Source organism: Dasypus novemcinctus, chromosome 20 (genome assembly GCF_030445035.2).
Source record: "Dasypus novemcinctus isolate mDasNov1 chromosome 20, mDasNov1.1.hap2, whole genome shotgun sequence".
NCBI classification, from domain to species: domain Eukaryota; kingdom Metazoa; phylum Chordata; class Mammalia; order Cingulata; family Dasypodidae; genus Dasypus; species Dasypus novemcinctus.
The window spans coordinates 28,275,911-28,291,988 of NC_080692.1; the positions used below are offsets into that span (position 1 = coordinate 28,275,911).

Below are 16,078 nucleotides of genomic sequence, written 5' to 3' on the forward strand. Positions count from 1 at the left end.
CTCCCTGCGGAGCATATGTCAGGAAAACCCTAGCTTTAATTGCTAGGCAGGGAGGCCAATCACCTCCCAGGAGACCCCAGAAATTTGGGAGGAAGCCCTCTCCTCCAGGTCAGGAAAAAAGAGAAAAAAGGGTTAAAAAACCTAGTGTTGGGTTTGGCAAACTGTGTTGTTAGCATCTAGTTCTGGTCTTGTCTCCACTGAGGTAGTGAAGACTTGATTATAACAGGAAAGGATGTTTATAGGTTTGAGTCCTAATGTCCTGGAAATTGGTCTGGATTTTGAGAAATTTAGTTACAGGAAATTGAATCAGCTTTCTCTTAAAGCTTGGTCTGGGTGTAAAGTTAAACAGTGAAAAGGTTTAGCCAGAATCTTTTGTTATAGTGCTAAATTGCAGATGAATTCACTTTATAGACAGCAAGCATAAGCAGGAGATCCTGTCCAGATGTTAATGTTAAGTGTTCTCTCTTTCTAAAGTTTTTAATGGTTGCAGGGGCAGCTTTGTTGGGAAAATAGAAATTATAAGTCAGATTAATAGTTTTGTGCTTCTGTCTGTGCTCAAATGCTGGTGTTGAATTGTGTAATTATGTAAGGTGGTACATATGATTAAGCTGGAACCCTCCCTTGCCACTGGCAAAGGAGTGAAATGATTTTAGTTATAAGGCAAAACCATGGAGTGTGAACGTTTTGTGCATGCTCTGCTGTCTCGTCCCTGAGTCCATCCCATTTGCCGGAACTCGAGGGGGTTGTCTGTGTCCGTGCCGTGCACCCAAGAAACACAGATTCCCGTGCCACTGACAACAACAGAAGCGGACAAAGAAGACGAAGCAAACAGACACAGAGAACAGACAACTGGAGGGGGGGGGGGGGGGGGGGAATAAATAAATCTTAAAAAAAAAAAAAAAGCTGGCCCCAGTCAGAGTGGCTGGTGAAGCCAGTGGCTTAAATCATAGCCCTGCTGGGGGGAGAAGTGGTCCCTGGAAAGATGTCAAATTTGAAAAGTTATTTCAAGCCATTTTAGTAGCCTGGAACTTGCTACCATCACCTTATCTCCCCTTCTAACTTTAGGAGGATGCATAACAAAAGCAGAGAGCTGAGAAGAGAGTGGCTTTCCCCCTTCCAGTGAGTCAATACCTTCGATTCATAAGCCACATTCCTATTTAATTGCTATGCACTCAACTGCCTGGAAGGGGGGGCGGTAAAGGGGGATGTCAAGCAATACCAGAATAAATGGTCTGCTTTTCTGAATCTCTCTTTTTGTAAGTCTATGTATAAAGGCTTTGAAAATATTTTAAAGCTGTAAACTGGTAAAATGCCTTGGTCTAAAGGAAGGAGGCTATTGCCTGAAAACAATAAACATCAAACTTCTCAGTTTAAACTCAAGTGTGCCTATAAAAGGTGTAAATAGTAATCAGAATGTGTTTGGCTTTTGTCGGTTTGCTTGTGCCTAAAAAAATCATGGTAAAAGATAACTTAAAATGAATCTTTAAATGCCAATAGTGTCTTACTGGTGAATCAAATGCATAACCCACAGATAAAATTTGTTCAGTTACTAGAAAAAAAACAGGAAAACTTTGCAGGATTGTTACTAATAAGGTTCTTGTAACTTAATTAATAAAGGTATCCAATTCATCTTATGGTAAAAACATACTAAGAACTGTAACTAAGAATTAAAATCATTGTATAAATACTTATATATATATATATATATAAGTTAATAGCTAAAGTTATTACAATGGAGTAAATGTAGCCTAGATTTCAGCTATTATAATGGTAATATTAAATTGATTTGCCTCTGTTTGTAGCTGCTTCGGGTTTATCTAGTGCTTATTGTAATAGCGGTGATTATTACTCAAAACTATCCTATAGTTATTTCATAGCTAATTTCACCCCTGGTCTTCAACTATTTTGATAGTAATTATAAACTGCATTTACTTATGATTCCTAAAAATCTGGCCCACCCCTTAACAATTCAACTTAATAATTAAACTTTAAAAACTTACAGTTAAATTAGAAAAAAAGGGGATTTATGCATATCACTTTGGTGCCATTCCAAATATTTTTGGTCTTCTCGTTTCCTCTTTACCCTTCTAAAGGGAAAACTGTCTTTTTCCTTGACCTTTAAAATACTACAAATTAATTCTGATTAGCCATTTCCACCAGAAATCAGAAATAACTGTTGCCAGGTTTTCCAAAATAAGCAATACTCTTCTCAGTGTACCAGGCCTTACTAAGCAACCCCCATTGTTCAGGCCAGGCCATCTCAGGAAAAAAAAAAAAAAATGAGTAAAAGCTGCCTGGTTTCTTTCCAATCTAAACAGAAGTCCAAATGTTTGCCAGGTTTCCTCCAAACAGCAATTTTGTCAGGCATTGCCACCACCTCCACCTCACTCCCAACTCCATTGCCTGCATTAGTACCAGGTACATAGTAAGCACTCAGTAAATAAAGTGATGTGTTTAAAACCTCAGGGGAAATTGCTATAAAGCATTTCCTCTAATTGTTGTCTTAACTCAATCACATGTGTGCATGCGTGTGTATGTATACCATCTATACTAATGTAGTGTTACCTGTCAGACGGTTTATGGCTGTGTGCACCAGTGCTCAGACTGCAGATATAAAAATGTTATAACCCTTGATTATATATATATATTTTTTTACTTCATGTTTGTAACTCTTTAATTATAACAAAGAAGTAAAAAAAAGAGGTTTTAAATAACAAATTGGTGTTTCTGTATCAAACTATTCATGTCTGCCTATTTGCTCAATTTATTAAAATGGAATATGCAGTTATATCAGTTATATATATATATATATATATATATATATATATATATATATATATATATATTTCTAAACCCAAATTAAAATAGATGGTATAAAAGGTCATGTAAAATCTAAACATACGGAACTGTTAAAAAGCTATGAAATACTCATTAAGTTATAATTAAAACAAGTTAAATAATTGCTTTATATTCTAGAGCTTAAAAGTTAGTATGCTTTTGAAATTATTCAGTTTTAAAATTATCAAAAAAAAAGGTTTTACGTTCCCGTAAGAAGGAATACAACTTTTTGTATTTAATTAATTACAATTTCAACTTGTTTAGCTTCAGTATTATCTCTTAGGTCTATAAAATACCAGGTTAACAAGTTAACATTGTATCTCTTAGGTTTATAAATACCAGGTTGATAAGTAAACATTGTATGTGCTGAATTTTTAAAATAATGAGAACTGTAAGCTTGTGTTTAATGAAATTAAATTAAGTGTAAAACTGCTCTCTCTCTTAAATGCATGGGGTAAATTCCATTGGTTGCCATTTGTAATCTGGAGTAAATTTGCCCATCTATAATTGTAGTCAATTGTAAAAAGTTTGTAAAAAAACATTTTCCAAACTGAAACATTTAAATGGTTCTAGTTTTAGAAGCCATTGTTAATTGAAAACCTGGACTGGTATTGATGGCAAAAAAATAACTTCATGATAATAAAACCTGTCTGAAGGTCACCGCAAGGTGCATATTTAAGTAAATGGTAATGAAAAGTTACCTTGATTCCACTGGGAATCTTCCATTTTCATTTTAACAATGAAAAATAGTTTTTTCTTTCCTCCATTACTGAAGTAAAATGCCTGCTAATATCTCATGGTAAAAGGGTAAAAAATAAACAAAGTCATTTGATATAAGATGTGTTGCATTAAAAATGTTTAGAAATATATAAAAATAAGGGATAAACTTTAACATTGTCAAACTCTCTTGTGCATTCAAACCAGGCCTTGAATACATTATAGGTTGCTTCTCCATATGAGTTATTGGCTAGGCTGGTCACTGACCCCTCAAATAAAAGTATTTACTACATCACACCTCTGGTTGTGCTCCTGAAGTCCATGGAAACTATGTTACAGTTTCAAATTCCTGCAGCAGCCAACGATAGCTTGGTACAGCCAAATTTACAATGGATATCACCTCCAGACTGGCACTGTTCCATTGTGCCAGAGAGCACTATGCACCAGGCCAGTGAAATACTAGAAACTACCTTCTTAGCTTCTCTCTAGGATCAACGATGCTGCAACTTGCTCACTGTGTGGAGAACATACCAAGTGGAGCCATAATCACAGAGTACCATAAGTAAAACTTAAATACAAATTGGCATTATGACCTGCTCCCATGGAGAGATAACATGCAAAGTATTACAAACCTGAAACTTAAAACTACTAATTGCAACTCAGAATCCTTATGTACTAAGTAATACATTAATTAATATTAAGTGCTACACCTTTATCCTGTTCTAAATATATGCCTAATAATTATAATGTTATCTTTTCTATTCTTAATCAAGTTCAAAAGTACATTATACATGTTAAATTCCTGGTAAACTTCATTTTCTAAATAGTTAATGAATATGTCTATAAAATAAAATAACCATCTTAAATAAAAACAATGGAGCCACAGTGGATTGCAGGTAGCCGGTTAATTAGTGCCAGACTCAGCCACCCTACTCCTCTACTGCACTCTACTGTGTACCAAAATGAGGCTTGCTTGCTAGTGATGTGTCACCTATTGAATGGTCAAAATTACCAGGAAGTGTGCAATTAAAACCAAAATGTAAAAAAAACTTTATTCTGTATTTCTGATCACTCCCACAGCTAAAAATGGAGAGAATTTCCAACTTGGTGTACTAATCCTGAATGAAACCAACTGCCCAAAAGGTGCCAATTCACCAGAAACACCTGATGAAGTACATGAATGCCAATCATTACACAGCCTGAATCCATCCTCAAAATGAAGCTAAGTACCTAATACTGTTATCCATTACAATTTCTCTCTGAAAATAAATAACTTAAATATATATATAATTTGTGTGTGTGTATATATATATACTGTTCCCCACCAACTTCTAAAAAGGGTGTGATCTTTATAGGTACCTAACCTTGTCTACCTCTACAATCCAATGTCCTCTTTTAAAAACAGGTATTCCAAAATTCTAATTAAGTTTGTTTCTTCAGAATGAACATCTTATTAACCATATGAAAACTTCATCCAGGTTCATACAGAATGCCGGATCCATCTTTCTCCTGTCAAAATAAAATAACAAAGTTTTTTTAAAGATTTATTTTTTATTTCTCTCCCCTTCCACCACCCCCCCAGTTGTCTGCTCTCTGTGTCCATTCACTGTGTGTTCCTCTGTGACCCCTTCTACCCTTATCAGCGGCACCAGGAATCTGTTTCTTTTTCGTTGCGTCATCTTGCTGTGTCAACTCTCCATGTGTGTGGTGCCATTCTTGGGCAGGCTGCACTTTCTTTCGCGATGGGCGGCTCTCCTTACGGGGCGCACTCCTTGCGCTTGGGGCTCCCCTATGCAGGGGACACCTCTGCGTGGCAGGGCACTCCTTGCACGCATCAGCACTGCACATGGGCCAGCTCTACATGGGTCAAGGAAGCCCAGGGTTTGAACCATGGACCTCCCGTGTGGTAGCCAGATGCCCTATCCATTGGGCCAAGTCTGCTTCCCTGAAATAACAAAGTTTTTACACCTTATTAGGTAATGACTACAACCCATGGCCAGCAGGAAGTAGTTACAGAAAAGAGATCATCTCCCTTCAGCACCCCTTTAAGATTAAAGGTGTAAACTCTTTAAGAGTAAAATAAAATTAATAGACGGATCTGGAGCCTGGCAAGAAATCCACATAAGCACCAATAACCCCCAGGATGACTGCTGGGGGGCCCCACCTCCCAGGATTCTACTGTCCAGGATGAGAACTTCTTCTGTAAAAAGGATAAACCCTGGGTGTTACCCAGAAACTTTGTCTTTGGGCCCTCACTGGGAAATGGATAAGTGAGATAATCAATTGAAACAATGAACAGCCACCCACCTCATAACTCCAACAATAATTATGCCAAAGCTTAGCAAGTTAAGCTGGCATAAAGGGGGAAATGATGTAGGCTATGGGAGGGAGGCTGTTCATCTCTTCATAGATAACCTGAGCTGTATGTGTCCTGAGCTGTGCATGTGGGACAGTGAGAACTGCAGCCCTGGTAACCATGACAACAACTCCAGTCCTGGAAAAACAGTTTAGCAATGCAAACTCTATGAACTTTAAATATTCAGGAAAAATCCAAACCAAATGTGCTAAAAGCTTACCTAGGATGTGGAAGATACATGCTAATTCAAGCTTATTGAGCACTGAAACAAAGAACCATTTGAACCTTCCTCTATATAAAAAGAACTCAAAAATCTTGTTTGAGGCTCATATTTTGAATAAGAATCTCCGAGACCAGCCAGTTGTAAATAAATCCTTTTTTTCCTTCCCACAATTATTCCTGAGTCCTGGCCTTTCTATGTGCAAATAATTGAACCTCTCTTGACTTCTACAATAATAATATAAAGATAATTTTCAAAACAAAAGAATTCATAGTATGATCCCATTTGTATAAAAATGAATAGTCGATGCATTGTATATATACACCTATAGAGGCTTAGAAAATATCTCAAAGTATGTACAATAAATTATGTCTAATTGACTTTAGGAAAGTGCATTAATCCAATAGATGAGAGAATTTTTGCTAGTCATGTTCTCATATTTTCAACCATAAAAAATACTTTTATGGGAAGCGGACTTGGCCCAGTGGTTAGGGCGTCCGTCTACCATATGGGAAATCTGTGGTTCAAACCCCAGGCCTCCTTGACCCATGTGGAGCTGGCCCATGCGCAGTACTGATGCGCACAAGGAGTGCCCTGCCACGCAGGGGTGTCCCCGCGCAGGGAGCCCCACGCGCAAGGAGTGCAGCCCGTAAGGAGAGCTGCCCAGTGCGAAAGGAAGTTCAGCCTGCCCAGGAATGGCGCTGCACACACGGAGAACTAACACAACAAGACGTACCCGTGCAGCTGACAACAGCAGAAGTAAACAAAGAACACCCAGCAGATAGACACAGAGAACAGACAACTAGGGTGGGGGGAGAATGAGAGATAAATAAATAAATAAATAAATCTTTTTTAAAAAATACTTTTATAATTTAGAGGAAACAATATAATATAGTATATAAACAAACATTATAACTGGTAAAATATTATGAATTTATCATTAATACATAATTGCATTAATTTAAATGACTGTATAATTGTTTATTAATATTGTTTATTGCTAACTGAACATAATTAACAAATAATTGGTTGCATTCATCATAATCATCATTTAATAATTCATCTAATTCACCTACTAGATAATTTCTCCCTTTTTACTACTCAAAAGCCATTACCTGATAATATACATATTGAATGTGCATCTGTTTAATAATATATACATATTTAATTTTGAAACTTATTTATTAAATCTATACAAGTGTAAAACGGAACATGCAGAGGAAATTGACCAATCTGTTGAAATAATAAAAAGTCCCTTTAAGAACAAGAATATCTTCTACCACATGGAAGGTCTGTGAGTCATTAAACATGGAAGGTCTGTAAGTCATTAAATCTGTGAATTTAAATCAACTGAGAGCAATTGGTCTTATGCTTAAGTTTTCTTAAGGAAGGAGATAGCACAATACTATGCCTAAGAAACATTCCAGAGAAGCATTGCTCTTTAATGTCAAATTGATATTTCGTCTTCTGACATTCAAATCAATTTCTTCTAATGTGGGCTACAATATAGAACTAACCCCCTCTCTCAACCCAAATAATTCAGAATAAAATTAAATGTCCTACAGGGTCTCTGGGCTTCAGAAGCTGTATTATGATGTACACATTCTATTTGAGTTTTGAGGAAGACACACCATATGAGACTGTCCAGCTAATGCACCTGAGAAAGTGCCTAGTTGTAAGCTCTTTCATAAGTGGGATACAAATCCACAGTGCTAGAATGTTCAAGAGCTACAAATGAAGGAGGAAGAAAAAGCATAAATGACAAGAGATTCATGTTGTAAGGTGCTGTATTCGGAGCCTAAATCTCCTGTTCAGATACAAATGTATGGGTGGTATATATCAAGAGTGAAAATTGAAAATGCAAAGAACAGAGGTGGATGCTACAGTGACAAGGAAAATTCAAGGCTGAGTTAAGTCTGGAAGAAAGCAGAGAAATTTTATCCAGCAAAATAACAATATTTTAAAGGCTTTCATGTTTCCCCATGATATCAGCTTTCTGAGGATACTGGCCCTTGCATTATTTCCCCATTTTGTTGTTTCCTGGAGTGAGGGGAACTGACAGGCCATTGCCCAGTAAAAAAAACCTTGTCCTACTTACGTAAGAAGGGAAATTCTGACAAGGGCACACCCATAAAATTAGTTAACAATTTAGAACTGATCTTTCTAAAGGACAGATAAAATGTTCATCCTTCAAGATTATTTTCCTTGAATATTGCCAACACAACACTCTTAGACTCAGAAACTGGGGAGAGAGGACAAAAGAGAAAGAATGAATTCATCTAAATCGTCTGCATCACAATGTTCAGGTAAAATTTGCAGCTCTCCCTTTTCCTCCATAGATCCTTTATTGGGGGGAGGTAATAAATATAGTGGAGGCAGGGCAATAGACCAGGCATAAGTAAGCAGGGATCTACGAAATGAAAAGAAAGCAATGGAAAGGAAATCAGTGGAAAAGAGAGTGTGAAGGGAAGAAAGAAGAAGAAAGAGATAAAAATAGAGAAAAAATAGAAATAGAAAGAAAAATAGAAATAGAGAGAGAGAAAGACAGAATGAGGGAGGGGAAGGGAGGGGAGGGGAGAAGGAAGGGGCTAGAAGGAAGAAGTCTGGAAAGCTGGCTGTTATACTGGAAAGCTTTCTGTATTGAGTTCAGCGAGAGCTACCAGATTGCTGTTCCTACTGTTTCTCCTTGGGTAAGTCATGTCACTTCTCTTGGATACACTTTCCTTATCTGTAAAATGTGTGCAGTGACCAGGAGTGGAACTACCAGATGACTGCCAATGTTTTATCTGACTCATTTACAAAGGATTTGGAAAATGAGACATTGAACAGAGGAGAGCAGGAGAGAGACAAGAAAAGCAGAGATGGGAGGGGGGAAAGGAAGATAGATGAGGAAAAACAGAAAAGTTAAGAGTTTGCTGGTTTTTTTAAAAACTTGGAGGATTTAGAAAGGAAAATTTGCAGATCTGTCGGAGTTAATGAGTCACAGTCTTAAAATTAGTGATTCTAAAGGCGTGGTGCCCATGCCAGCAGCAGCAGCACCCCCTAGGAACTTGGTTTCAATGCAACAACTGAATTGTTAACCCTGGGGTTGGAGCCCAGCAAACTCTGTTCTAACAAGCCCCCCAAGTTATTCTGATGCATGCTGAAGTTTGCAAATTATGCAATACAAAGGGAATGGAGGAAAATATGTAAGAAAATAAGAATCTCTTTTATCTCTGTTGTGTTCCATTTAGGGAAGATTGACCATATTTATGTCTTTCTCTTTCTACAGGGAGAGGAAGTTTCAATTCCCTGATGTTCTTATGGACTCTAGCTGGGGTCTCCATTCTACTTCTCAGTGCCTGTTTTATCACCAAATGTGTTGGTGGGTTCTGAGGGTCAAATTCAATCTGAATCTCCCTGGTGAATACTGAGATTAATCTCTTATTTGTCATCTATGGATTCTTTTCTCCCACAGAAGGTCTTCCTGTTTCACTAGTCCCCATATTTTTCCCAATAATAATGGCACTTATAGTTACCCAAATTATTATATTTACAGATGGTCAATTTTTGTTTCTGCTGCTTTCCTTTCTTTTTTTTTTTTTTAATATTACATTCAAAAAATATGAGGTCCCCATATAACCCCCACCCCCTTTCCCCCACTCCTCCCCCCATAGCAACATTCTCCTCCATCATCATGAGACATTCTTTGTATTTGGTGAATACATCTCTGAGCTCCGCTACACATCATGGTCAATGGTCCACACCATAGCCCACACTCTCCCACAGTCCACCCGGTGGGCCATGGACCATGGGAGAATGTACAATGTCCAGTAACTGTCCCTGCAGCATCACCCAGGACAACTCCAAGTTCCAAAACGCCTCCACATCTCATCTATTGCTCCCATTCCCCACCCCCAGCAGCCACCATGGCCACTTTCTTCACAACAATGCCACATTTTCTTTGATTACTAATCACAATAGTTCATGAATAGAATATCAGTAAGTTCACTCTAATCCATATTCTATTGCTCCATCCTGTGGACCTTGGAATGGTTGTGTCCACTCCACATCTATATCAAGAGGGGGCTTAGATTCCACATGGATGCTGGATGCAATCCTCCTGCTTTCAGTTGTAGGCACTCTTGACTCCATGGTGTGATGTTTGACCTTCTTCAACTCCATTTTAGCTGAGTGGGGTAAGTCCAACAAACCAGAGTGTAGGAGCTGAAGTCTGTTGAGGCTCAGGGTCTGGCTATCATATGGTCAGTCCAGAGATTCAGGTCCCTTGGGTATATATTAAACCCCAGCACCAACTACAGTTCTGGTAAAAGTGACAGGAGAGGTTTGTGAAAAAAGATCACATCTGAGTCTGGCTCCATCACACAGAAACACAAACTCAAAAGAAGGGCCAACTGACATGGCACTGAACTCCATCTGTCATGTCCATAGAACCTGTGGGTCTCTGTAGCCCTCAGAAGAACCAATACCCAGGGTTCTATCTATCTGTCTCTGGGACTCCGCTGAGGTGTGCATAAGGGCAACCCCTCTGATAACCTCCCAGCTCTTTTTGGAGGCTCATAGCCATATAAACTCATTTGTCCTTTCCATTTCCCCCTTGATTCAGGTCAAAAAGCATTTTTAACTCCTGGTATTATATGTAGACTGAGATATTCTGCTGGTCCGAGATGACCCTTTTATTTAAGGTCATTTTCTAGTTACATCATCAGCTGGTACTTGGTAGTAATCCCTCGGCACCAGGGAGGCTCATCCCCAGGAGTCATGTCCCATGTTGGGAGGAAGGCAACACATTTACATGCTGAGTTTGGCTTTGAGACTAGCCACATTTGAGCAACACGGAGGTTCTCAGGAGGTAATTCTTAGGCACCCTGCAGCTCTAGGCCTTATTCTTATTTCAGGTGCACAGGCTCACGTGCATAGTCATTAGTATCAAGGGTTCATTGTTGGGCCTTTTTTTTTTTTTTTGGTCTTTGCTGTTGCACTTGGGGGATTGTTGCTGTCCCTTTAGGGACTGTGATAGAGCTCCCCTGGCTAGGAACTCAGCACTCCCTCAGTTGTTGTTTTTAATTGTTTCCACTATGAAAATATCCAAACATTTTTATGTACCCTGGATAATGTCCTAGAGAGCTCCCTGTCAACCATGTGTCCCCTGTCAATAACATCCCACACCAGTATTCCTCTGCTGCCATTGTTGAACCTCTCTGATCCAAAACTTCCTGAAAAGTGAAGCCCAATATATTGCCAGGTTCCATTAATAGTAAAATGGAATATAGCAATGAGTTTAAAGGTTAGATATAGAATACATATTAATTTGGAAAAATTACAGTAAAATTAAATTGGGGTATCAAAAATTTTTTAAATGCAAAAGCTTTGTTTTTGATGTTTTGCCTTCCATCACTTCAATAAGTGTTGCCCTGTTTGCAAATTGGCAAGGTAACTACTTCCATCTTTTCCTCAGTGTCTACATCCTATCTTTTCTTTTCTTTTTTCTAATTATTAAGCTTATCTTCACAAGAGTTTTAGATCACAGTAATTCATATATATAATGTACAATACTCCCACATATCCAACATAAAACCTCTTCCCTTCCACAGCAATAGTCTTTTTACATATTCATACTATATTTACTGAAACTGATGTACAGATATTGAGACAATAGCTTTCAAACAAGGTAACATTTGTGTTTACATTGTGGTTTATAATTTAGACTATACAATTTTCTAAATTTTTAGTTATCTTATGTTTACTATTCCCCATTCATCTCCAGACTCTTCCTCAAGCCAGAGACCCCCAACTAATGCGTGACTTATGAAATTTCAGTGATCTCAGTGGCATTTTTCATGAAAGATAACGTTTCATCTCCTTGAGTCCCTATGAGATGCTAGTGTGGAACTCTGAAATAAATCACTGGTGAGGACCAGAGATATGACCAATTCTACTATTGAAAAGAAGGATATGTATAAATTAGACTTGGTGTAAGAAGGAGTACAAACGCATTTGTTTTTCTCTGGTTCTTTGGGTCTGAAATAAAATATATTCATCTTCACAAATTAGGAAAATGTCAAAATATAAATTCCTTCTTCCCTGTTTAAGTAAATCCCTGTGCCTCTCCACATGGGAGGAAAGTAGATAATAAGAAAATATCATGATAATTATTAGCACTTTTGTTATAAATATAAGGAAATATATCTTTTTTAAAGTAATGAGCATTAACTATGCCTCTCTCCTTACAGTGACCTATCATATCTTTCAACTTTGTGATGAGAAAAAGCTCGAGCCACATGAGAATTCAATGGCACTCTCCTGCTACAATGATGGATCAGGTATAATAACCTTCAAATTTTACATCCCAAATTCATATAGCAACATTTTCTGGGCTTCTAGGTTAATTTTGGGATACATCAAGTATAGATGGTTTAGGCCCTACTTTTCAAAAACAAAATGTAAAATCTTGCATGTGCAAGAGAATGATACACATTTGGTAAGCATGCAGGAATAGAACTTTGGAAATGCAATTAGCATTGAGGCAGGAAATCTTGAGGAGAGTATAATAAAATTGAGGTATATGTCTAAACAAAAAATTTTAAATTGGAAGGAGTTATCCCCAGGAGCATACTTTTTTTTTCTTCTAAGATGAGGTGGAGGAGGAAAATAATGTATAGAGTGGAAATGCCTCCGAATTTGGAAATATTTCATTCTCTTATATATAGTCTTTTTGAAGTCTCTGCAAATATGACATCAGGAAAGTGACTTCTTTCTCTGGGCAATAATTTCCTTACCTTTAAATTGATAGAGATTGGGTTAGTTAGTCCTACAGTGCCTTGAAGGGAGCCTGACTCGAAGAAGTGTAGCTTATCTGTAGTTCCACAGTATGGAGATTCAGTTGAGGGTACATAGGGTAACATAAGAGCCAGTTGTTTAGGGGTCACTCAGGTAATGCATGGCTTCCTCGGCTGTTGGCAGTAAAGAACAAACAATACAGTGCTACATTGAAAGCATAAGTGAGAGATTGCATATAGGGTTGCTTTTACTAGTCCTGACACTTAAAAATAAGGATTATTCATTTACCTCAAAAGACAAGAAAATTGCTGTTTAAGTTTATTGACATTGGAATTATCAACAGCCTTAGCACATAAGCTGTGGGGCTTGAACAAGGGTTTCCAGGGCTTCTGACTGAAAACAGTAGCTGCCCATGTGGCCAGATGGAGCTTTCCATTTTCTTACTTAGTTCATCTGGGACATTCACTGAAACTTCTCTCTCCTAGGTTCAGTCAAGAACTGCTGTCCCTTGAAGTGGAAATATTTTCAATCTAGCTGCTATTTTTTTTCTATTAACACTCTGACCTGGACATTAAGTTTAAAAAACTGCTCAGATATGGGCGGTCATCTGGTGGTGATCAACACACAGGAGGAGCAGGTATTTGGGGTACAGCCTCCTCTACTGTCAGGTAGCATTCTTCACCAGGTCTATTTCTTATCCATATATGTGCATTTGAATGTCCTTCAGTTACTGTTTTTTACAAGAATGTACTGAAATACCTGTAAGCATATGTATTAATTTATCCCTAACTCTATTTACCTATTCTCATTACCAGAAAAAGCTAAGAAAAGGTACATTTCCATGTTGAATTCCTTTGTAATTTAAGCAGGAAAAAAAGAGAGTTGGGAGTTAATTTTAGAATGACCATTTTGTTTATCATGTTACATGAAAGAGTAAAAAATATTGTTCATTATTTTTAAGATGTGATTAATAATATTTTATGCTTCTATATACAGTTGACTTTGCTACCATTAGCAGTTAATAAACTTATAAAGAGTTTACTTCTTGCATGTTGAAGGTTGAAGGTTTTATTGGTCAGTTTAAAATCAAGTGATGCTACTCCATGATCTTATCATTTCGGGCACATTTATCTACTATCTCTAGCCCAGATCTTACTTTACTTCTTTTTTTTTTTTTTTTTTTTTTCATTTCTCTCCCCTTCCCCCGCCTCCAGTTGTCTGTTCTCTGTGTCCATTCTCTGTGTGTTCTTCTGTGTCCGCTTGTATTCTTGTCAGCGGCACTGGAAATCTGTGTCTCATTTTGTTGCGTCATCTTGCTGCATCAGCTCTCCATGTGTGTGGCACCACTCCTGCTCAGGATGCACTTTTTTCGCACGGGGTGGCTCTCCTTATGGGGCATGCTCCTTGCGCGAGGGGCTCCCCTACGCAACTCCCCTACTTCTTTCAATAACAAAAAACGTCAAAATTTGTTCAGAACTGAAATAACTGCTCTCCTATTTCTTGATTGTGTATCTTCCATAGGAATTTCTTTTCCATCAGAAACCTAGAAAGCGAGAGTTCTATATTGGACTGACAGACCAGATGACTGAGGGGAAGTGGCAATGGGTGGATGGCACACCTTTCGATGAGTCTCTGAGGTAATTGCTTTCTTCTTAAAAGAGAACTGCAACACTAACCTGAATTCCAAAGTTAATCCACTGTTGGAGGGAATTTCTTAGAACCTCCTTCTGTTACATGAGATATTTTCAGGACCACCCTTGGTGGTGTTAAATGTAGGAAGAGCAGGTGTAGAAAAGAGAGATGCACAAGGACCCACCTCTCCCACTCCCTGGGTCTGTCTGGAGAATAAAAGGGAAACAGTAGGTGAAAAGAGAGATTGGAACTGAAGAATAATTTGTTGGAAGTGCAGAAGAGAAAAAAAAGTGGAATTCAGAATTTTATGCCCCAAAATTGTAATGAATAAGAAAAAAATAGTGATTTGAGAAAGCCTGCAAATTCTTATGGTGTGAAAGTGATAATATTTCTTTTCTCCTTAATAATAGCCCTGTATCTTTAGAGCATCACATTTTGGAGTTTTCAAAGTATTTTCTCATTCCTAAGTGCATTTTATCTAAATTACTCCTCTCTGAAGCATGTCACTAGTAGTAATTCCCATTTAAACATTTGAGGAAACTGAAGGTCTTGGGAAGGTGACCTTCCCAAGATTATGCAGCTAGTAAGTAGCAGTTCTAAGATTATCGCTCAGATGCTCACTGATACTTTAGAGAAATTACTTCACTACAGTACAGGAGGACTGTTGAATGATGCACCTATAATGCACAGTAAATGGAGAATAAAGGGAACCAAGCATGACAGTAAAGGTGTGAGTGCAAGGGAAACACACCTATCAGGATAGCAACCCCTCCCTTTTCATTTTGGGTCTAAAGCCACAAAGGAGCATGACAGAATGAAAAGTCACAAGGTCCAGTTCAATCACACTACTCACAAACACCATGACTTAGACAAACAGCCTAGCTTTTCTGAAATTCCATTTCTTGATCCAAATGATGGAGATTATAAGACATACCTCACAAAAATTGTTGCCAGGATCTTATATGTCCCTTGCCACTCTCTTTCAGCTTCTGGGATGAAGGGGAGCCCAACAACTTGGCTACAGTAGAAGATTGTACCACCATAAGGGACTCTTCAAATCCAAAGCAAAATTGGAATGATGTATTCTGTTCCTTAAATTATTTTCGGATTTGTGAAATACCAATAAGCAACATTTTGAATAAGGAAAAAGCTCTAAGAAGAGAAAGCACAACTTAAATGTATAAAGGAGTAGAGACAGCTCCAGAATGGACAAACATGCCCTACTACCAATGTATATCTGCTCCCCACTTCCTAAGACACCTTGCCCCATGTAAAATGGAAACCTAACATCAATTAAAACAGTTCCTCATTTTCTTCTGCGTTCACCCTAATTGAAGTCCCCTTCCCACTCCCTCGGCAGAGGAGCTCCCTTCTACTTTCTGAATGGAATGCTGACTGATTCATGAGTTCCTCAATAAAACTGTAAGATTCTAAATTACGTAGAAAGTTTTTCTTTTATCAGTTGGGAGAAGATTTTATTTTTATTTCTATTTCTCCAACAAAAAACAGATGTAGATACAGATATATGTATACAC

General features: G+C 37.9%; 1 protein-coding gene across 2 annotated transcripts; it reads left to right on the forward strand.

The window, feature by feature from the left end:
• Positions 1 to 8,276: 8,276 nt before the first annotated feature.
• Positions 8,277 to 15,981, forward strand: CLEC4E (C-type lectin domain family 4 member E). 2 transcript variants are annotated; one of them, XM_004455258.4, is made up of 6 exons: positions 8,277 to 8,437; positions 9,403 to 9,533; positions 12,365 to 12,454; positions 13,397 to 13,548; positions 14,433 to 14,548; positions 15,530 to 15,981. In XM_004455258.4, exons 1-6 carry the CDS (start codon positions 8,430 to 8,432, stop codon positions 15,717 to 15,719), a joined length of 687 nt encoding a protein of 228 aa, XP_004455315.3. In that variant the 5' UTR covers positions 8,277 to 8,429; the 3' UTR covers positions 15,720 to 15,981. The 2 variants fall into 2 exon arrangements, with proteins under 2 accessions (XP_004455315.3, XP_004455316.1); XM_004455259.3 differs by having other exon boundaries at positions 9,403 to 9,495.
• The last annotated feature ends 97 nt before the right edge of the window (positions 15,982 to 16,078 follow it).

Bases quoted from the DNA above. Each gene is read 5' to 3' on its own strand.
- CLEC4E (XM_004455258.4), top strand. The intron at 9,534-12,364 runs GTGAATACTGAG...CTCTCCTTACAG, and splicing joins ATTCAATCTGAATCTCCCTG to TGACCTATCATATCTTTCAA. The intron at 12,455-13,396 runs GTATAATAACCT...TCTCTCTCCTAG, and splicing joins CTGCTACAATGATGGATCAG to GTTCAGTCAAGAACTGCTGT.